A 23,618-nucleotide genomic window follows, 5' to 3' on the forward strand; every position below is an offset into this window, starting at 1 on the left:
CGAGCTCCCATGAGGACCGCCACAGGAAAGGAAGACCCAGAGTTACCTCTGCTGCAGAAGATCAGTTCATTAGAGTTACGAGCCTCAGAAATTTCAGCCCAAATAAATGCTTCACAGACCATCACATGATCGGTCTTTCTCACAGGCTACAAGTGAAGACAGACACATCAGGGACTCAACTGCGTGGGCCCTTATCCAATTCTGAGGTGCATATTGAAGATATTGGAAGAACTGTCCAAATTTACTTTTTGTCACCCAACAAGATGAGTAGGCCTAACAAACAGCAAAAACACTAGCCTATGTCAATCTACTATCCCCCATAGTACAAAAGTTGACCTATTCTATTCTGTGCAAGAAAAAAACATGCGATAGATCACAAATTAATACAACCACTAGCATCCCCAAAAAATTTTTACGCAATGTGGCTGATGACACAGATCAGAACGTTTAGCTTTGAATGTTGACAAACTATTAGTCTATTTCTTCACATTATAAGTACAGCAATGCGCACATAGCAGTAGGCTATAAGCGTGAATGTTCCATTAGCGGGAAAACACCATTATCAAAAGTGACCGCAAATGTGATTATGCATGTACTGCTTTTATATGATAAAGGTGCATTTATGAAACACACTCACTGCTAATGTATGCCAGTTAGGCTCTACCCCCCTTGTAAAGTGGATTAATGATCTTAATATTAAGAATTTATTTGGCCACTTTAGTTGTGAAACAAACCTTATCAAAACATATAGGCGTATGGGATAGGCTCCATGAGGTGTGACTATGTGTGACTATGATTAGAAAAAGTCGCCAAAAAAAGGCTTTGTTTGCTGCTATTGTTCCTTGTAATACAGTAAATGTCCCACACCTTAATGTGATGTTATATGTTAACAATTATTTGAAAATATTTATTTTGCAAAAGAAAAGCAACGCATTTCAATGCATGCCACCGGAACCGGATTTGACAGATTTGAAGAATATCCGATTCGTTGAATATGCGCCAATCCGGCGTCCTCCTCCTATCCTCCACAATATGCTTCCATTTGACCTCTTTACCGCATCTATTAGATTAGCAAACATATACTGCATGTATTGTAGTCATACCATAAGATACCATAAATTATCTGAATAACCTAAAAACTGATAAGGAGATAGATGCTAGTTAGAAGGTTTCATCCTTGTTGTTTAGTCCTGGATCTTGTGTTGCTTGTGCAGTCTCTGTGGTTACAAGCATCTTCAGCATCAAGGAGTCAACCTGTTGAGGCCCTGAAGGATTGGATATTACAACACTCATGAGTTCAAAGTAAACAGGTCAAATTGGACACACCCTGTACTTGTAAAGCAGACTGCTGAGACACCCTGTGGCCATCTGCAGAGTGCACTATGCAATTACAGGCCTACAACAAAGGGTTTCTACTTACACATGGGTTACTGATGTAACCTTGGAAGAGTGTTTGGTTGCCAAACCACCTATGGGGAACTCTTTCCCCTCACCCGATGTGATTGAGATACTCAATATCAAAAGATGTTTACAGTCACGCCACACCCTTAGTGTACCCATGTGACCTGTCACTATAAAAGGCTGTGTGGTATGACATACTGTCTATTATGTCACTCAAACCTCACGGAGGTGGAGGAACGACATGAAAGCTTGGTGACCCGATACTCAGAGAACCAAGGTTACATCCGTAACCCAACGCTCTCTTTCATTTTCGTAACGGGTGCCAAACAAACTATGGGAGAGGCTGTACCGAAGAGGTCGTTCAGACAACAGAGTGGGATAACTCACCATTTAACTTAGTCCAGATGAGTCCCTGGGACATCCTTGTATCCACCACAGGACGCAACAGAATATAATTACCCAACAGGTTAACACAGAATTTCAACTGTGGTATACAACTATATACACAAGCAAGGTGAAAGCTAGAACTTACAACATGAGGCTTCATTTGGGGGCAACAGCACCAATAGTGGAAAGGCTTTTTTTAAATAGAACATCCATCTCACTGATGGTTGATAAGTAAGTATGTACAAGATTCATGGTACGCTCACTTATCTGGGTTGAGAGAGTGTGCCGTGTCCAGGACCACAGATGGTGTGGATAGAACGTTGAGTCTATAGTACCTCATGAAAGTCATGGGTGTTGCCCAACTTGCAACAGCACAGGATAGTCCAGCGAGGCCCCTCTGAACAGGGCCCATGAAGTGGCCATACCCCTGGTGGCGTGTGCTACTATGCCATCTAAAGTTGGTCTACATGCTGCAGCATGTGAAATGCCGCTATGATCAAGGGCTGGTTAGCATGTGATGATGAAAGCACCTTAAGTAAGAAGGCTGGATTTGGCCGAAGCACTGCCTTAGATCCAACTTCTGCTAAAGTGAGACATGAAGGATGGGTAGAAGGTGCATGTAATTATCTAACACGCTTGGCTGAAACAATAGCCAATAGAAAGTCAGTCTTAACTCAGAGCTCATTAATCTCAAGTGGAGACAGGGGCTCAAATGGTGAAAGTAGGACAACATCTAACTCCCATAAGGCTACTGAAGGAGCCTTGGGGGGCTGTAGCCTGTGGGCTCCTTTCTTGAATTGCAATACTAGAGGGTGTGCCTATGGTGATGCATCAATGTAGATGGGGACTCTTCTGTAGCCATAACCTGGAGGAAATCAAAATGACAGAAATTGGGCAGGAAGATGGCGATTCCGCATGGTCGACACACCACTTCCTGAACACATTCCACTTGTAGGAATACAGGGTTAGCGCAGAGGATGCCCTGGCTGCCTGAACTGTATCAATTAAGGAGGGCAACCCTGCAGCTACAAGGCGGTCACACTCAGGTGCCACTCCCACAACTTCAGTATGCTGGGTTTGGGGTGCCAATGCTTGCCATTCGCTTGTGACAGGAGGTCCACTCGAAGAGGGAGTCCCCCATGGTGGGAGGTTGTCAGCTGTACAAGGTCTGAAAACCAGTGATGCTGTTCCCAATGTGGAGCAACAAGTAGAACTGACGCACTCTCAAGACTGATCTTCCAAGACCTGACGGAGCAAGGAAATTGATGGAAACACATACAGCAGCCCACTTGGCCATCTGTGTAATAGGGCATCAACTCCAATTGGGCCTGCCGGACCATTTGTGGAGAACCACATAGGAACATGGGTTGAGTCTTGCAATGCGAACAGATCAGTGGTGACCTTTCCAAATTGCGCCCTGATCATCTCCACTACTGTAGGATGTATCCTCCAGTCTGAAGGAAGAGGGCCTCCTCTGGAGATGTCTGCTGCCTGATTCTCCACCCCAGGCAGGTGCTTCAATAATGGGAATTGATGGGAAAGGATGTAAAATATATCACTAGCCACTTTAAACAATGCTACCTAATATAATGTTTACATACCCTACATTATTCATCTCATATGTATACGTATATACTGTACTCTATCATCTACTGCATCCTTATGTAATACATGTATCACTAGCCACTTTAACTATGCCACTTTGTTTACATACTCATCTCATATGTATATACTGTACTTGATACCATCTACTGTATCTTGCCTATGCTGCTCTGCACCATCACTCATTCATATCTTTATGTACATATTCTTTATCCCCTTACACTGTCTATAAGAAATTAGTTTTGGAATTGTTAGTTAGATTACTTGGTTGGTCATTACTGCATTGTCGGAACTGGAAGCACAAGCATTTCGCTACACTCGCATTAACATCTGCTAACCATGTGTATGTGACAAATACAATTTGATTTGATTTGATTTGCTCTGAGGGATGTAAGGTGTCTGTTTGCCCAAAGCAGTAGCTCCCTTGCTACCTGGTGCAGTTCCATGGACCTCAGTCCGCTCTGGCGGTTGATGTTTTCAATCACGGTTGTGGTGTCTGTCCGTATCAGTACATGTTGTCCTCTCAGTACTGGGAGGAAGTGCCGGAGTGAAAAGGTCAACCGCCTTGAGCTCCAGTACGTTGATGTGAGCCGTTTTCTATGGTGCTGACCATACACCACGGGCCCCTGACTGGTTCAAGACTGCTTCCCATCCCTGTAGGGAGGCGTCTATGGTCAAAGTCACCCGGTTGTGAACTGCAACTAGAAGAACTCCACTGGGAGTTTGAAGTGCTAGGCGCCACCATTGTTTTGTTCTCCAGCAACCCATTGATGTTATCAGCTTTTTGTGTTTCTCCCTTCTGGGACACAGATAGTGTCTGTTGTACATCTGCTCTATTGGCCGAATGTGGAGCAAGCCCAATGGTACAACATGGACTGCAGCAGCTAGGAGGGCTTGTAGCCTCTGACTCTTCTTGTGACGTCACCTGTTTTCTCAGTTTGAATGTTGAAAGACAATTTGTCAAAGATGCCACTATTTCTGGAGAGTGTTGCTCGCATGACTTGAGTGTCCAGTGTCAAGCCCAGGAAGTGCACACACTGAGTGGGGACCAGAGAAGACTTTTCCAAGTGCCTTGTTAGTCCCAACTCAGAGAGGTGATCTGAGACCATGGATGCGTGTGCCAAAGCTTGGCTTTGCGACCCTGCCTATATTAGCCAATTATGTAAGTAGTTCAGGAAGCTGACTCCTGCTTGGCGAAGTGGGTCGAGAGCTGCGCTTATGCACTTTGTGAAAGTGTGAGGGCCAAGTGAAAGGCTGAAGGGTAGAAAATGAAATGATGCGTCTTTCAGGTCCACTGTGGTGAACCAATCTTCCTGGTTGTACAAACTGAAGGATGGTTTTGATTGTTAGCATTTTGAAGGGCTGAAAGATGACGATTCAGGCACTCTAGTTCCAGGATCAGACGGAGGTCTCCGCTCTTTTCTGGCACCAGAAAATAGATTGAGTAGAATCAGAATTAGTTTTGTTGCGCTGGTTCTACCTCTTCAATTGCATGCATGGACACGGCTTGCATATGGTTCGCCTCTGCCTCTTGGGTGACGCTGTGCTCCACCTCTTCGGTAGGGCTGAGAGTGTCTGTTCCTCCACTCCTGAGTAGGTGCAGCGTGAGTCTTATCCTGGCTTCTTGGCATTCCAGCTGGGGCCCTGGGACTGGAGTAATGGTTTGCTGGCTGATGCATTTTAGGATTTGGAATGAGGTGCTGAAGCGTCATCTGTGCTTCTCTGTCCTCCTTAGACATTTGGAGGAGGTGGGCCGCAGCTCCTACTGATAGAAGGCCAGTATTGCTGTTGAATTGCTAAGCCTAGCGACTGAAGTAGTGCTGTCATGTGTCCTGCATAGGAAGCGATCAGATGCCCTGCATCATTTGTTAGGCAACTCTTGGTCTGAACTGTGACTGTGCGAAGCAGGCATAACAAGCGAAGCAAATTATTTGTCCATACAGGGGAAAATGGGCAAAACTATAATCATCTGCACCCTGAACTGTAGCTAAGCGAGTGCATATGCTTGGAATGGCAGGGGTTCTGTCATTTGGGAGGGCTGAGAGAGGGCTGATATGGGTAGGTCTATGAGACGCCATCAGAGGGCTGATAGAGGTAGGTCTTAAGAGTTCAGGTAGTGGACTGAGAGTAACTATGTAGAACACCTCAAGATAAAAACGTAATATTCAATATCGGTAAGTTAGAATAAATATTAGCACTACACAATCTGGTGGGTGATAACCTTCAATCTGGATAACAACACAAAACAAATCTTAAGACTAGAGAAATGTATCGACAAATACTACAAAAACAAGCAACACCCAAACATGACAGAGAGTAAGACAAGGGAACCTATTTCAAAATGAAAACGTGACTCTTCTACAGACTCAGACAATTTAATATTTTCACCACCGGGAATGGTAAAGGTTGAAACCGATCTGCTGAAATCAATAAATGACAAACTGGACATACTTGAACTAGTCAGAGAGGATATAAAAAAGTTGAAGGCCTCGAGATGAGTGACGAAAAATCTGTGACATTGGAGAAAGACCCAAACAAGCTAAAAGAGAGTCAATGAGATCGAAACCGAAGTCAATGAACTTAAAAAGGAGGACATCTTTCTGAGAGAAGCTTTAATTGACATACAGACTAGATCCATGAGAGATAATCTGATATTTACAGGTAACCAAGAGAAAGAAGGAGAAGTTCCTGAATGTGTCGTTAGAGAGTTCCTCCTTACAGCGCTTCAGATCCCATGCGAAGCTGTCGACAAAATCCAACTAGAACGTGTACACCGCTTTGGACAGAGGGTAGACGTATGAACGCCCAATGGTTGCCAAATTTGCTTTCTTTAAAGAGAAAATAATGGTTAAAAGTCTGGGTAAAAGACTTGCTGGCACAAAAATTGGCATGAATGATCAATTCCCGAAGGAAATTGCAGAACGGCTTAAAATTCTGTATCCAATAACTTAATTGGAACACAAAAGCACTAATTCAACATGATAAAGATAGAAACTCAGTAAACAGAAGGCATAGAATGTGTGGGAGGTGTGGTGTGTGTTTTTTTGGTGTTTGGGAAAGTGTGGCGTTGGTGAGAAAGGAAATGGTTGCATATCCCAGAACCAATGTATTGCTGTGAGCAGGGGTTGTGAGAAAGCTTTCAATGTTGTTCAGATGAGGGATATAATTTTTATACATCTTATTTATTTATTTATTGTCCTATCATGGTAGAACAGTGTTTTAAAATAAATTATACATCTAATCAATGTATTTATGAGCCTATATTGATGGAACAGTCCACAACCCTATACACCCACCTGAATGACCCAGATACTAAGGAGAAGTCACTAACTGTTTTATGGGCCTGCTGTAAGTGGTCTGTATGCAGCCAATATGTGGTCGGAGACCTAGAGCAGCACTGCCCCCTCAAGATTCTGACCCTTACAGAAAACGTTTGACCTCTGTCATTGCCAACAAAGGCTATATAACAAAGTATTGAGATAAACTTTTGTTATTGATCAAATACTTATTTTCCACCATAATTTGCAAATAAATTCATTAAAAATACTACAATGTGATTTTCTTTATTTATTTTCTCATTTTGTCTGTCATAGTTGAAGTGAACCTATGATGAAAATTACAGGCCTCTCTCATCTTTTTAAGTGGGAGAACTTGCACAATTGGTGGTTGACTAAATATTTTTTTGCCCCACTGTATATATTTATATGGCTACATATAATACAAATGGAGGTGAGGGCGATGGAAATGCATTTGGCAGTTGGTCTACTTCTGTTCTGGGAGTGGCACTGTGTGCTATTTTCGAAGGATGGATTCCAGTCTCTTCAGGGCTATGGGATACGGGGGGGTCTGGGGTGGTCTGCCGGGCATTGGGATGACAACCCAACTCGGGATGAGGAGGGCTTTTAGCGGGTGGAATAGTGGGGACCAATTGGAGGTTTAATTAGTAGCAATGTGAATATCATGGTACAGCTTTATAGACACTTAATCATCATGTTACTTTTTAATGGTACGTTTACAAACATATATTTTGATAAAGTGAATTGAAGGTTGTGTCTCATTATGGTAAGTGGTGAAATATGTATTGCCAGTTATAATTGTAATGGCCTAGCAGATAATAAGAAAAGACGATCAGTATTTACCTGGCTAAAAGAGAAGGAATATAATATCTACTGTTTACAGGAAACTCATTCAACAATTTTAGATGAAGTTTTGTGGGAAAAGGACTGGGGGGAGGTGAAATGTATTTCTCCCATGGGAAAGAAACTCAAAAGGGGTGATGATATTAATTAACAGTCATTTTGATCCAAATGTGCAAATTATCCAAACAGATCATCAAGGTAGATGGATTATTTTAAATGTTATTGGACAATAAACAGATATGGCTTATTAACTTATTCGGTTCAAATAATGATGATCCACACTTCTTTGAAAATATATATAAGAATTTATCAACTCTACAAGCAACACTAGAGTCTATTATTATGGTGGGAGATTTTAATACGATTTTAAATACCTCTATGGAGTGTAAGGGAAATCACACTACAAACTATCACCCTTAGGCACTTAAGGAAATCATGAATGTCATGGATATATTGGAATTAGTGGATATATGGAGGCTTAAATACCCTGACCTAGTGAGATATAGTGTACATGGCGGAGGCTTAATCAAGCCTCGTCGTCTAGATTACTTTCTTATGTCATTCTCTCTGGCACCATAAGTTTAAAAAGTGTTGATAGGGGACAGAATGCGGTCGGATCATCACATAATTGGCACATATATTACTCTTATAGAATTTCCACATGGGCGAGGATATTGGAAATTTAATCAAAGCCTACGAGATGATAAATTGTTTAGAACTAGGACAGAAGAATTTATAACTGAATTTTTTCGACATAACATAGATACAGCAGATCCCCCTATTGTATGGGACACTTTTAAATGTGCCTTTAGAGGCAATGCAATTCAGTACTCATCTATAAAACAAAAGAAATTTAGATCAAAAGAGTCCATATTAAAGAGTCATTCTCTCTGGCACCAAAAGTAAATATATAATTGATTCTGTGCCTCTATAATACAGTATTTATTTGAAGGACTAACAGAACAGATAGTTAGCAATAAATACTGTACCATAGAGGCAAAGAATAAGTTAGAGGAAAAACAAGAAGAAATGTAGGAACTTATTCAAGAAAGATCCAGTGCAATATATATATATATTTAAATAAAGCGAACTGGATGAAATATGGGGGAAAATGCAACAAATTATTTTTCAATCTTCAATAAAGAAATGCTACCAATTTTTTTATCGAAATTTGTTACAAATGATGGAGTCAAGCATGATTCACCTAATGATATTTTGAAAGAGGAAGAAAAGTACTTTACGAATATGTTTTCATTGCAGTTTCCTCCATCTCCACTAACCGAAGCTAATTGTATGGAATTGTTTCCAAAAAATGTATGTAAAATTAACATCTGTACAGAAATTCTCATGTGAAGACCAAAGTACAGAGGAGGAACTTTGGTGTACTTCCAATGGATGGCATACCAGTGGAAGTACACCAAACTTTTTTTGATATACTCAGAGGACACTTATTAGCATGTTTTAACCACTCCTATACAGTGAGGGAAAAAAGTATTTGATCCCCTGCTGATTTTGTACGTTTGCCCACTGACAAAGAAATGATCAGTCTATAATTGTAATGGTAGGTTTATTTGAGACAGAACAACAACAACAAAAGTCCAGAAAAACGCATGTCAAAAATGTTATAAATTGATTTGCATTTTAATGAGGGAAATAAGTATTTGAACCCCTCTGCAAAACATGACTTAGTACTTGTTGGCAAAACCCTTGTTGACAATCACAGAGGTCAGATGTTTCTTGTAGTTGGCCACCAGGTTTGCACACATCTCAGGAGGGATTTTGTCCCACTCCTCCTTGCAGATCTTCTCCAAGTTCATTAAGGTTTCGAGGCTGACGTTTGGCAACTCGAACCTTCAGCTCCCTCCACAGATTTTCTATGGGATTAAGGTCTGGAGACTGGCTAGGCCACTCCAGGACCTTAATGTGCTTCTTCTTGAGCCACTCCTTTGTTGCCTTGGCCGTGTGTTTTGGGTTATTGTCATGCTGGAATACCCATCCACAACCCATTTTCAATGCCCTGGCTGAGGGAAGGAGGTTCTCACCCAAGATTTGGCGGTACATGGCCCCGTCCATCGTCCCTTTGATGCGGTGAAGTTGTCCTGTCCCCTTAGCAGAAAAACACCCCCAAAGCATAATGTTTCCACCTCCATGTTTGACTGTGGGGATGGTGTTCTTGGGGTCGTAGGCAGCATTCCTCCTCCTCCAAACACGGCAAGCTGAGTTGATGCCAAAGAGCTCCATTTTGGTCTCATCTGACCACAACTCTTTCACCCAGTTGTCCTCTGAATCATTCAGATGTTCAAATAAACCTACCATTAAAATGATAGACTGATCATTTCTTTGTCAGTGGGTAAACGTACAAAATCAGCAGGGGATCAAATACTTTTTTCCCTCACTGCATAAATGGTAGACTATCGGACACGCAACAAGGTCTGATTTCATCATTACTGAAACAGGACCCAAGTGGTATATATAAAGATCGAGTCCATTTAAAAAACTGGAGGCCTCTTACACTTCAGTGTTGTGATGCAAAAATCCTAGGAAAATGCTTGGCGCATAGAATTAAAAAAGTATTGTCAGATGTTATTCATCCTAATCAGACAGGTTTTTTTACATGGATGACACATTGGAGATAATAACAATAGAAACAATAGAACACTATGAAATATCTGGGAAACCAGGCCTGGTTTTCATAGCTGATTTTGAAAAGGATTTTGATAAAGTATGACTGGAATTTATATATAAATGCCTGGAATATTTCAATTTTGGGGAACCTCTTATAAAATGGGTTAAAGTTATGTATAGTAACCCTAGGTGTAAAATAGTAAATAATGGCTACATCTCAGAAACTTTTAAACTGTCTAGAGGAGTAAAACAAGGTTTTCCACTATCGGCATATCTATTTATTATTGCCATCGAAATGTTTGCTGTTAAAATTATAGCCAACAATATTATTAAGGGATTAGAAATCCATGGCATAAATACAAAGGTTTCATAATACGCTGATGATTCACGTTTTATTTTAAAACCTCAATTAGAATCCCTCCACGGCCTCAAAATTCAAAGGGCCTATTTATATAATGAATATGAATTCGGAGGTCAGAAATGATTAAATATTAAAGCATTAGACTAAAGGCATCAGTCATACAAAAGTTATACTTAAATCCAAACTGGTTCTCTAGTAAATTGGTAGGAATGTCTCATCCCATGTTCAAGAATGGCCTTTTTCCCTTTATCCAGATTACAACTGTTCACTTTCGGTTGTTTGACAAGGAAATAATCTTCAAAATATCGTTATTTTTTAAACAAGCCTTAGAAAGTTGGTTGCAATTTCAGTTTAATATACGTGAAAATACAGAACAAATAATACAACAAATATGTGGTTAAAGTCAAATATACTAATTGATTAAAAAATTTAAAAAACTGGATGAAATGTTTAAAAAAGGTATAATGTTAGTGAATAATATCATAAATAGGACTGGTGGAGTAATGTCACATGCAGCTAACACAGATATATGGAAATGTCTGCTCTACCCAAAATTACAACCAACTAATTGCAGCATTACCACAAAAATGGAAGAGGCAAGTAGAAGGGGTAAAAAAGTAAGGAACTGCATTAAAGAACATAAATGGATAAAGAAAATTGTAATAAATAAAAACATATACCAATTTCATTTAAGGACCAAAAAATTGACAGCTGTGCCATATACATTGCAAAATAGTTGGGAAGAGATTTTCGATGTACCCATTCCATGGCACATATATATATATGTGTGACACGCAAAACAACGGCAGATTCAAAATGTTGAATTTTTCCATTTAAATTACTATACAAAATTCTTGCAACCAATAGAATGTTATATATATGTGGGGGATACAATCTTCCCAGCTCTGCAGATTTTGCTGTGAGGAGGCAGAGTCATTAGATCATTTATTTTGGTATTGTCCATATGTAGCTCGTTTTTGGTCACAGGTCCAGGAATGGCTGAAGAATTGCAACATTTACCTAGAAGTAACGCTGCAGATAGCAATACTTGGTGATTTGAAAAGCCATAGTCAATCAATCAATAATATAATAATTATTTTTGCAAAAATGTTTATCTTGAATTTACAATCTGTAGAAGCTATGAGAGTAGAAAGGTTCAGTACTTTGGAGAAGCATCACAGCACAGTTGAAAAATATATGGCAAATTGAAATCCAGAATGGATGGTGTTAAGCGATAGATGAGAGGCGTTGAATGGCGCTAAAGGGTGGGACTAATAACAATATAACCAATGTAAAACATACGGGGTCTGTAAAATGTATATAGGTTCAGAAATGTTGTGAAATAGCACAGTTACAAATAGAAATCAAACCGGATGGACATCAGAAATAGAGGAAGGACTAAAAACAAACAAAATATAACTATTGTACAATAGATTGTGTCTGTAAAATGTGTATAATATTGATTATTAGTTTACTCCAATTGGGGAAGGGTGGTAGGGTTTGGGGGAATAATAAAGGTATATTCAAAAAAAAAAGTATATATATATGTATGTGTATATAATATATATATGTAGGTATGTGTATGTATATATATATATATATGAATGTTTGTGTATGCATATGGATATATTCATGTTTATGTATGCATATGGATATGTACGTGTATGTATATGGATATATATATTTCCCAAAAAAAGGATAAGGGGGTTTGGAAATGATGCAGACAATTACATTGTTGGAAGCATCCATATTTCCGCAATACTAAGCTGATCCACCCCTTTAAAAAAAAGAGCATTGGAGCTCACGCACAAAGTATTTAAACAACAGTATGGATGTCTCAGTCTTTGAAGAACTGAATTCATCAAACTTGGATGTGGACGCCATGGCAGTATGTATATGTTCCACGTTGAGGTTCTTGTTTGCCCTCTTAAACATTCCGACAACATTCCGATATTTTCTGGTCGACCGTCATCCGATTCAACAAGGTTGGGGTTGGTACCGGTGGGGGAAGCCTGGCAAGTAGCTGCTCGAGGGCATACTCAATGGTTGCCATACGACTGTCCAGTGACTTAATCTCCGTGCGCATCTCAGTGTGTTGAGATTTGTGCCCAAACGCGGATGAGCACTGAGGTTCATTGGGGGCGGATTACAAGGGGAGTGAGACCTGCCATTAGACCTGGAGCGTTTAGAATGATCATTCATCTGTGTAGCAGACTCATCTGATGAGAATCCAGAGGTCGAGATTTCAATGCTCTTGGTTTGAATTTCTGACAGTGAGTGCAAGAGCTGCTACTCTGTGCTGCCCCTTGAACATGTTCAGCTCCCAAGCAAAGAATGCAAAGTGTGTGCTCATCTGAGGCTGGGAGTTTTCCACACGGTTGACATGAGTGGAACAACATCCTATGTACAGCACTGAATCAGTTTACAAAGAAAAGGTTTTCACATAAGAGAAGTGTGTTCCAAGAAAAAGGTAACCGTGGGCTCTGACCCACCGTGCTTCGGGGGCGAGACTCCCGCTTCAATATGTATCAAGGTATATAGTCAAGCGTGGACTGTCAGTCTCGGCGTTGGTGGACTCAGTCAAGCGAGGACCGGTAGCCTACAGCACTGCTGAGCTCCGTGATCACAAGCTAGAGAGTGGTAATGCTGGATCAACGGGCTGGTGTAGAAGTCAAGCGGGGACTGGTATGACACCGCGAGTCAACAAGCGCCAACAGGTACAACAAGCTAACTAGCTACGGTAACTATGTGTGGCTAATTTTTAATAGTTATCTCGTAATGTAAAACACAAAGGTGAGAATTAAGAAAATACAGTATGTCACGCCACACAGCCTTTTATAGTGGCAGGTCACATGGGTACAGTAAGGGTGTGGCGTGACTGTAAACATCTTTTGAAATTAAGCATCTCAATCACATCGAGTGAAGGGGATGGAGTTCCCCATTGGTCGTTTGGCGACCCGTTACGAAAACTAAAGATAACCAAGATGCCTTAAACCAGTGATACCTCACCTGTATGGTGGCGCTTCGACGGGCTCTGACCCAGTGCTTTCTGCTGCCTTTACAGTCACACCACAGCCCACACCTGCACAGAGACAAAATAACGTAATCTGTCAGCTATGGACAGACAGGAGACAGTGAAACATAGCTATACTTTAGCATAGAAATACACAGAAGAAACAGGCACAGGGACAGGTTATCATAGTAGGCCTCAAAGAAATAGAACTAGGGAAGTGCAGTCTGACTGGGTCAAAGACTAAACAAAGAGTAAAGTCCATGGATTCTAATTATATGGTAGAGCTTCTCTTATTTGAATGATAGAGTCATGCATGATGTCAGTTCAAATGACTACATCATGTCTAAAGACTACAGTGCCTTGCGAAAGTATTCGGCCCCCTTGAACTTTGCGACCTTTTGCCACATTTCAGGCTTCAAACATAAAGATATAAAACAGTATTTTTTTGTGAAGAATCAACAACAAGTGGGACACAATCATGAAGTGGAACGACATTTATTGGATATTTCAAACTTTTTTAACAAATCAAAAACTGAAAAATTGGGCGTGCAAAATTATTCAGCCCCCTTAAGGTAATACTTGTAGCGCCACCTTTTGCTGCGATTACAGCTGTAAGTCGCCTGGGGTATGTCTCTACCAGTTTTGCACATCGAGAGACAAATGTTTTCCCATTCCTCCTTGCAAAACAGCTCGAGCTCAGTGAGGTTGGATGGAGAGCATTTGTGAACAGCAGTTTTCAGTTCTTTCCACAGACTCTCGATTGGATTCATGTCTGGACTTTGACTTGGCCATTCTAACACCTGGATATGTTTATTTTTGAACCATTGCATTGTAGATTTTGCTTTATGTTTTGGATCATTGTCTTGTTGGAAGACAAATCTCCGTCCCAGTCTCAGGTCTTTTGCAGACTCCAGAATGGTCCTGTATTTGGCTCCATCCATCTTCCCATCAATTTTAACCATCTTCCCTGTCCCTGCTGAAGAAAAGCAGGCCCAAACCATGATGCTGCCACCACCATGTTTGACAGTGGGGATGGTGTGTTCAGAGTGATGAGCTGTGTTGCTTTTACGCCGAACATAACATTTTGCATTTTTGCCAAAAAGTTCAATTTTGGTTTCATCTGACCAGAGCACCTTCTTCCACATGTTAGGTGTGTCTCCCAGGTGGCTTGTGGCAAACTTTAAACGACACTTTTTATGGATATCTTTAAGAAATGGCTTTCTTCTTGCCACTCTTCCATAAAGGCCAGATTTGTGCAATATACGACTGATTGTTGTCCTATGGACAGAGTCTCCCACCTCAGCTGTAGATCTCTGCAGTTCATCCAGAGTGATCATGGTCCTCTTGGCTGCATCTCTGATCAGTCTTCTCCTTGTATGAGCTGAAAGTTTAGAGGGACTGCCAGCTCTTGGTAGATTTGCAGTGGTCTGATACTCCTTCCATTTCAATATTATCGCTTGCACAGTGCTCCTTGGAATGTTTAAAGCTTGGGAAATCTTTTTGTATCCAAATCCGGCTTTAAACTTCTTCACAACAGTATCTCGGACCTGCCTGGTGTGTTCCTTGTTCTTCATGATGCTCTCTGCGCTTTTAACGGACCTCTGAGACTATCACAGTGCAGGTGCATTTACACGGAGACTTGATTACACACAGGTGGATTGTATTTATCATCATTAGTCATTTAGGTCAACATTGGATCATTCAGAGATCCTCACTGAACTTCTGGACGCCCAATTTTTCAGTTTTTGATTTGTTAAAAAAGTTTGAAATATCCAATAAATGTCGTTCCACTTCATGATTGTGTCCCACTTGTTGTTGATTCTTCACAAAAAGATACAGTTTTATATCTTTATGTTTGAAGCCGGAAATATGGCAAAAGGTCGCAAAGTTCAAGGGGGCCGAATACTTTCACAAGGCACTGTATTAATCCAAATATGCACTCCCTCTGGATTTGAATGGACTTTACTCTTTGTTTAGTCTTTGACCCAGTCAGACTGCACTAGACTAGTTATCGGGTCTGTCTTAGTGTATAGACCCTGTATAGAAGGTTCTTTACGGGGTCAACATAATACTGACATGAGCTGGTCTGGGACTGGATCAGTTGGTGGATCAGGGCCTGCAGGTTCTTCATGTCTGCCCTCAGGGCACTGAGGTCCTGGCTCTGCTGGGTCTGGTCCACCTGGAGCCTCTGCAGAGTCTGCAGGTGTTCCCCCTGCACAGGGAATGAGAAGCACCTCTCCCTAGGAGAGACAGGAAGAGAGAGATCGTGACACAAGCCTGGAAATATTCCACAATACAGCATAGTTGTTCCATACTCCTAAAGTCAGGTAAAAGAGAGGCAGTGCTGTGCCTACCCTGAGGCCCTGTCACTCTCATCAGGTCGTCCTTGTTCGGGGGGATTCACTTCTTTTTGGATCTCCAGGAACTCATCTAGGGTCTCCTGAAGTGTCGGAAACAGGTAAAAAAGAGAAACAAGCACTCTACCTCCCTAAACTAAACCAACCCGCAGGCAGACACTGATATATAAAGACATACAGTTCAAACGCAGGTGTTAAAGATGAATGTCCCATCCCGTCACCTTGATCTGAGTGGTGATCGTCTTCAGCTCAGCGTGCCGCTTTGAGTCAGTTCTGATGTCATCGTCGTATAACTCCCCAAGAGGGGCACAGAAGCGGTGGATGTGCTGGTCGTCATAGAAACGGCAGAGACGGGGCATGGATTCCTCCACCTGCAGGATAATGGCTGCTTGCTGCATTACTGCATTGGCCAGTGCATTGTCATACACCCTGACAGAAGAGATACATACTGATGCTGAGAGTGACGGATGCATACTGAGTCATATGTTTGTTTGTAGATAAACACGCAAACCTGGCGTAGACAAACGATATACATAACTTGAGCGCACACGAGTGTAAGCTGTAAAGGCTGATCAGCACACTACTGATCTGCTAGTTCGCCAAATATCATTTTAGCAGCCCGTACCTTTGGAAGGTGTCCGAGAGAAGGGCAATCATCAGGTTGACACACAGAATGGAGGACAGAGCCAGAAAGGTACCACAGAGGAAGTGGGCCATGATCGAGTCCACTTCCACCATGGCGTTAAACTCATACTCGTCCACCAGAGTGATGCGGTACAGGCTGTAGAGCAGCTGGGGTACAGTCCGCATACTGGGTATTGACGCCTGACCTGGGGAGGACAGTTCGCAGACAGACCGTAAATACAGTTGTTTGTGTATTTTGTATCATACCAGAAAAAGCTGCAGTAGCATATGTCATGTCATATTGTGGGTATGTTTCATAAAATATGCATGATCTTATGGTTTGTTTCCCAACGTACCTCCAAATATAATCCAGAAGGCACACGCGTAAGGGATAAAGATCTCTGCATATAGGAAGAGGAAACGTAGCACATCCCCCACAATCTTCCCCAGCATGACAATGAAAGGACCCATAACCCTGTACAGAATGAGGATCAAAGGTTGTGGTATTGGCGTAACGCTGTTGAATTTTCAGACACAATGGCTCTAAGATCTGCTGTATGAGTTCAACGTGGGTTAGTGTTTGGCTACTTTACGTTTGGAAATATCCACACATGCTGTTCTAAAAAAGGTGTATTTTGGATATGAGAGCCATGTCCATATGGGGGCCAATGAGCTCTAGTTCCTTCGTTGTCATGGCCCCCGACTACAAGGGGGGGGCCCTATTCATGTGTTGGAACCTGATAACCTGATGACTCCAGGTGTACCTATAGGGACGCTGACCAGGTGTCATTATTATCGTTGAGCTTCCCCATGAACACAATGCACTGTTCATGGGGAAGCTCAGGCTTTTGGGTTTAGTTTCAGTTGTGTTTTTTCTTTCTTTTTTTCCTCAGAACCCATTGTTCCCTGCCATGATCCATTGGGTACCAGAGAACAGTCATCAATGGCGGGGAAGGGAAGTAAAGATTCATTATTCTCCACCACAAGATTGGTGCTCTAAAATGAACGAATGCCTTGCACTTCCTCAGGGAGACAAGTAAAAAAAAAAAAAAAAGATCCTTAAAAGAGGACTCTTCAGTGGTTGGTCAGTCTGATCACCTGAAGGCTCGGACGTGTTTCATCAGCCGGAGCCAGAGGAAGATGATGACCACAGCGAAGAGGCGCAGGCTGTAGTCCCGCAGTGTTCCTCCCAGCAAGAAGATGTCTGCCACATGGATCCCGAACACAGCCATCAGCAGTATGTACACCAGCCAATCAAAGATGTTCCTGTGACACAGCCAAATGAGATCCCATCGTCTGCTTGCCAGTTAGGTAATGGAAGAGCATTATTAAAGGGCCAGAGATACAACATATCCATATGAGATGTACTGTATCATATATAACACAAATGTGTTTACCAGGGGTCTTGTAAGTAGTTTCCCTTCATACGGTGGATCAACTTGATTTGCTCTTCCAAGAAATGCTTTTCCTTTGAAGCAGGAAGACAATTTTCTTTTAAAGAAGATGTCAATTTGCACATTCTCAATGGGGATTACAACAACCTGTAGCCTTACAAATGGCATACTGCCAAAATAATGTATTGGGGTCAGGAGGACTTTCCTTAGATCTTAAAATACGTTTATTTTGGTTAATTGTGTAAGCCTAGATCAGGTCTAGAAACTTCACTAAAGATGTGTGTCTGTGTGTGTCTCCTGGGTAAGAAAAGATGCTGTACCTCGGGCCACATTGGGTGTGTGCAGCGCAGGTCATCATTGGTGCGATGCTCACACCATCTCTGCCAGCTCCTTAGCTTCCTGCTGGAGCCTATCATCTCTGCCACTTCCCGGCCCACCTCCACCACTGTTAGCCCCAGAGCCACCACCACCCCAAACACACGCCACCAGTCCTGCAGGTGAATATACTTTTTATATTTAGATTTGTTTATTTGGATCCTCATTAGCTGTTAAAATCACAACAGCTACTCTTCCCGGGGTCCACAATGGCTTCATCAATGTCCAAACATCTGTATGACCTGTGACATACTTCTGACCTTCATATTCACATTATTTCATTGTGGATCTAAATGAAGGACTGAAATGTGTGTGAATCTTAAAACATCACACTTTTAATGTGATTCTGAAGAATAAATTAATATTTTTTTATATCTATATATACAGTTGAAGTCGGAAGTTTACATACATTTAGGTTGGAGTCATTAAAACTCCTTTTTCAACAACAGAGATGAATGTACTTTTTGTGCGAAAAGTGCACATCAATCCCAGAACAACAGCAAAGGACCTTTGTTTTGGTGCTGGGGTAAACAGGTACAAAAGTATCTACATCCACAGTAAAACGAGTCCTATATCGACATAACTAGAAAGGCTGCTCAGCAAGGAAAAAGCCACTGCTCCAAAATCGCCATAAAAAAAGCCAGAGTACAGTTTGCAACTGCACATGGGGACAAAGATCATACTTTTTGGAGAAATGTCCTCTGGTCTGATGAAACAAAAATAGAACTGTTTGGCCATAATGACCATCGCTATGTTTGGAGGAAAAAGGGGGAGGCTTGCAAACCAAAGAACACCATCCCAACTGTGAAGCACAGGGGTGGCAGCATCATGTCGTGGGGGTGATTTACTGCAGGAGGGACTGGTGCACTTCACAAAATAGATGGCATCAAGAAGGAGGAAAATTATGTGGATATATTGAAGCAACATCTCAAGACATCAGTCAGGAAGTTAAAGCTTGGTCGCAAATGGGTCTTCCAAATGGACAATGACACCAAGCTTACTTCCAAAGTTGTGGCAAAATGGCTTAAAGACAATGAAATCAAGGTATTGGCGTGGTCATCACAAAACCCTGTGTGTGTGGGCAGAACTGAAAACGCATGTGCAAGCAAGGAGGCCTACAAACCTGTCTCAGTTACACCAGCTCTGTCAGGAGGAATGGGACAAAATTCACCCAACTTATTGTGGAAAGCTTGTGGAAGGCTACCCGAAACGTTTGACCCAAGTTAAACATTTTAAAGGCAATGCTACCAAATACTAATTGAGTGTATGTAAACTTCTGACCCACAGGGAATGTGATGAAAGAAATAAAAGCTGAAATAAATCACTCTCTACTATTACTGACATTTCACATTCTTAAAATAAAGTGGTGATCCTAACTGACCTAAGACAGGGGATTGTTGCTAGGATTAAATGTCAGGAATTGTGAAAAACGGAGTTTAAATGTATTTGGCTAAGGTATATGTAAACGTCCGACTTCAACTGTGTGTGTATATATATATATATATGTATACATATATATGTTCCCTCTGTCCTTCACTTTCTCACCTCAGGGAAAACATAAGGCTCCTCGGTTCGGATGACAGACACAGAGATGGCCACGGTCGTCCAGGAGACTATAAACAGGAAGTTAAGGAGTAGGAGTATCCAAGCCCCCAACCTACAGAGACACCAGTTTACTATTCAGAGTGAAATACTGAGCCACCATTCAGTACTGCATTAACAGTAGATCCCTTCAGCTACGTGTCTAACTGTGTGAATGGTTAGGGCCTATGGTATATTTCATTTATGAGAGAGCATGAGACTGGAAGGAGGAAGAGGGGTGACAGAGCCCAATCTAGCAGGAGTGACACACCTGCGACTCCTGTCTGGCAAAAGTCTCTCTCAAAGTCTCTCACCGATGAACTGACCTGCCATATAGTTTCCACTTGACAGTGATGAGCTTCAGAACCACAGGGTGCATGATGAGATCCAACTTCCCCTGGTGTACTATGAACTCCAACTGTGGAGAGAGAGAGAGAGAGAGAGAGAGAGAGAGAGAGAGAGAGAGAGAGAGAGAGAGAGAGAGAGAGAGAGAGAGAGAGAGAGAGAGAGAGAGAGAGAGAGAGAGAGAGAGAGAGAGAGAGAGAGAGACAGAGAGAGAGAGAGAGAGAGAGAGAGAGAGATAGGGATAGAGAGAGAGAGAGAGGAGAAGAGAGAGAGAGAGAGACAGACAGACAGACAGAGAGAGAGAACAATTCTCAGGGAAAATTCATGATCAAATTAGTTGACTTAGTTTTCATCCATTATCACTTTATTTGCTTGTTTAGCCTTAAAGAGTGGGACATACTGGTGATGTAGGCTCACTGGCAACACCCTCTGGAAGACAAAAATATTGAAATGAGAGATCACACAAACGTTAAAAAAAATAGTTTACTAGTCTGTTGCACGACGAACTGAGTTAGGTGGTTAAATAGAGTGTATTTTTATTAGTGGGTGCATTGGCCATATAGGACATTTTGTTCTGTGTAAATAGCATTTTTTTCAGACTATAACCTTGTGAGCCCTGTCCTGGTGGATTCTGCTTGCAGGGTGGCTCTGGCTCCAGCAGGTGAAGGTAGTAGAACTGCTGCCTGGTCATCCGGTCAGTCACATGGAACTGGTTCAGAGCCAAATGAGCCTGACAAGACCAAAGAGAGCTGAACAATACTATAGGATGACCACATACAGAACCCACTCTATGACAACAACTAGCACATTGTCAGGACAAACTATACAATTGGAGCATGTACTGCAGTATGGCGACTCATTTGGTCAGTGACCATCCAACCCATATTTACCACTGAGGTCATCTTATCAATCATGGCGGTGATGCAAAGCTGACCATCAGAGTCCTTTACCCCAGCATCAGCCCCTAGTTCCATTAGTGTCCGTGCAGCCTCACTCCTGTCTGAAAACACACAGGAGTACAACAATAACTGTGTAATGTGCAATTTAGCTATTTGTAAGGTGAGGTGGAGGGTACATTTCCATGTGTGTTTGGACAATAAAGTTGTGTTTCATTCTATTCTAATACAAAGTATGGAGTGTGAAATGCGCACCCAGAGGCAAGTAAAGGTATGAACCTAGGTTGGCAGCTAGTTGTAGAGGGGTTCTCCTTTTGTAGTCTCGTGCGGAGATGTCTGCCCCATACTGCAGCAGCACCTTGACTGCCCCTACCGCGTCATTCTTAGCAGCGTAGTGCAGAGGTGTCTGATGATCCATGTTGGTCTGAGCACCAATGTCGGCTAGACAGGACATGCATGTGTGAGCTACAGTACAAGACACATTCAAATCCCCACCTACAGAAGTAACAAACAAGTGACACAGACACAATTGACCTCTGACCTTTCCTCTCCAACAAGAAGTGGATCATCTCCTCGTAGTCCAGAGCTGCAGCAACGTGCAGGGGCGTGACCCCGTAGGAGTCAGGACGCAGAACATCAGCCCCCCTGTCCAGGAAGAAACGCATCACGTCCACGTTCCACGCCCTCGAGATCTAGAACCAGGCAGAGGAGCCCATTTGAACACACAGTGGCTTCACTCACAACGATGCTGCCACAACAGAAGGTCTTTGAGCCATTTGATGACGTGTGAAGACTTCAGTCTCACCTCATGCAAGACAGTTTGTCCGTATCGGTCTGTTGAGTTGGGGTCGGCTCCATCTGCGATTACATCACTCAGGTACTGAAGGTCCACCTATGACCAAACCGGATTATTGACTGTATGAATCATCACCAGCCTTCAATCAGACCACATCTAATCTATATATCTTACATCTATCTATACCTTTAGCCCCATTTTACAACGTAAATGTCATCCACCCCTCACCTCATCAGTGTCCTGATTGCAGGAAGCCAGATCTCTGAAATGGTCTAGCAGTCTTTTATTGAGGTGGAAGCTTTTGTCTCCTCCATCTATGACATCTTCATCCAAGGCCAGGCCTTTGTACATGGTCTCAAAGAATTCCCCTTTAAACAAGAAGGTGATCACACAGCCTGATAGAGTGCAGAGTATTTGAACTAGGTGTACCTTGAGTTTGGTGTTTTATCTGCAATGGTACCTGTGGGTTTTCTCTTCACACACTGACGGCAGACTCGTTTCCAGCGGCTGCAGGTGTATGACGCCCACTGGGCTGCTGCCTTCGCAGCACTGGACACAGATGTCTTTGCGTTCGCACTTCCAACAACTGGCTGCTGTTCAGACTGCAGTGACACGCATACATCACACTACAGTACATAGAACTGCATCATAGCATGTACTCAAATGTCCAATTCTGAAATATATCACCCGGTAAGAAGTATAGTAACCCACTACTCTATACTCATACACAGTTTGGAGCCTAGTAACCATTGAAAATGTATTGAGAGGGTTTCAGATTACTCAGGAAATGGAAAAACATCAACAGATAACGACATTGAGAGGCAGACTGGTAAACTTCAAAGTGCCATTTTCTCCTCACCTGGTTGACAATTCCATCAGTCATCTCCATCTCCATGGCAGGGTTGTAACGGCCAGAGGCACTAACCCGGTTCAGTCTCCTCATCCTGCCGTGTTCCAGGCCTGAAGGCTTCTCTGTAAACAATTAACTACACAGCTCCAATATGACTGCGACCAGCCTACCAGTGTAGGTACGGTAACTCTACAATGAGTGGCTATTTCCAAACAAAGGCTTTCACTCAAAACACAGGGAGTTGGTATATTCCGGTAGACTCTGAACCTGCTAAAGCCGTGTGATCCAGAGAGATGTGAAGTGGATTGTTGTTAGGCGGATATCAGGTAAAAGGAAAGTCTTCTGCAGGCCCAGTCACTGTTTTTCCTTCCAGCTGTTTGTTTACTAGTGAGCTACCTGCAGTACTGTACCTGAACAATATGGTACATTCTGACTCATGTGCTTGTTGCGCAACAGCCTTTATGTCAAAGTTGACAATGATGACACTGACAAAGCAATGGTCCTATCTTCCAATGTTTAACAGCTTTGGAGTTTGTCTGAGCTGTTAAGACATGTTGGAGAAACTGTGGACATGTTTATGGCTTCTTATCAGCTTACGTGTGTGCTCAGTACAGATGTATTGTGGCTTGTTAAGGTACATATAATCACCAAGTGGCCCCACTCTTGACAAACCAGTTTCATGCCTAGATATAGGATTCCAATGGTCTTTTCATGTGATTTTTTATCTTAGCTAAGGCATCCAAAATGACAACACCATGACTTGGCCATATGCAGCGACAGCTCAGAGTTGGACAGGACGTGGTTGCCATAACAATGTGATTGACAGGTGCCACAATAATGCCATAAGAAGGGTGGGGTGTTTGAAAAGCTAA

At 42.2% G+C, this 23,618-nt stretch overlaps 1 protein-coding gene across 2 annotated transcripts; it reads right to left on the bottom strand.

The window, feature by feature from the left end:
- Window positions 1-409: 409 nt before the first annotated feature.
- Window positions 410-23,160, bottom strand: si:ch73-193i2.2 (transient receptor potential cation channel subfamily A member 1). 2 transcript variants are annotated; one of them, XM_064932217.1, is made up of 21 exons: window positions 22,756-23,158; window positions 22,357-22,498; window positions 22,125-22,264; window positions 21,906-21,992; window positions 21,642-21,792; window positions 21,380-21,541; window positions 21,095-21,204; window positions 20,811-20,934; window positions 20,605-20,633; window positions 20,186-20,277; window positions 19,824-19,935; window positions 18,224-18,394; window positions 17,907-17,977; window positions 17,608-17,775; window positions 16,866-16,984; window positions 16,511-16,715; window positions 16,107-16,314; window positions 15,883-15,968; window positions 15,605-15,768; window positions 13,525-13,597; window positions 410-1,265 (listed from the first exon to the last, which is right to left on the bottom strand). In XM_064932217.1, exons 1-21 carry the CDS (start codon window positions 22,837-22,839, stop codon window positions 1,250-1,252), a joined length of 2,514 nt encoding a protein of 837 aa, XP_064788289.1. In that variant the 5' UTR covers window positions 22,840-23,158; the 3' UTR covers window positions 410-1,249. The 2 variants fall into 2 exon arrangements, with proteins under 2 accessions (XP_064788289.1, XP_064788290.1); XM_064932218.1 differs by lacking the exons at window positions 410-1,265; window positions 13,525-13,597; window positions 15,605-15,768 and having other exon boundaries at window positions 16,107-16,256; window positions 22,756-23,160.
- Between the last annotated feature and the right edge of the window lie 458 nt (window positions 23,161-23,618).

The sequence above is a fragment of the Oncorhynchus masou genome, chromosome 23 (assembly GCF_036934945.1).
Source record: "Oncorhynchus masou masou isolate Uvic2021 chromosome 23, UVic_Omas_1.1, whole genome shotgun sequence".
NCBI lineage: Eukaryota > Metazoa > Chordata > Actinopteri > Salmoniformes > Salmonidae > Oncorhynchus > Oncorhynchus masou.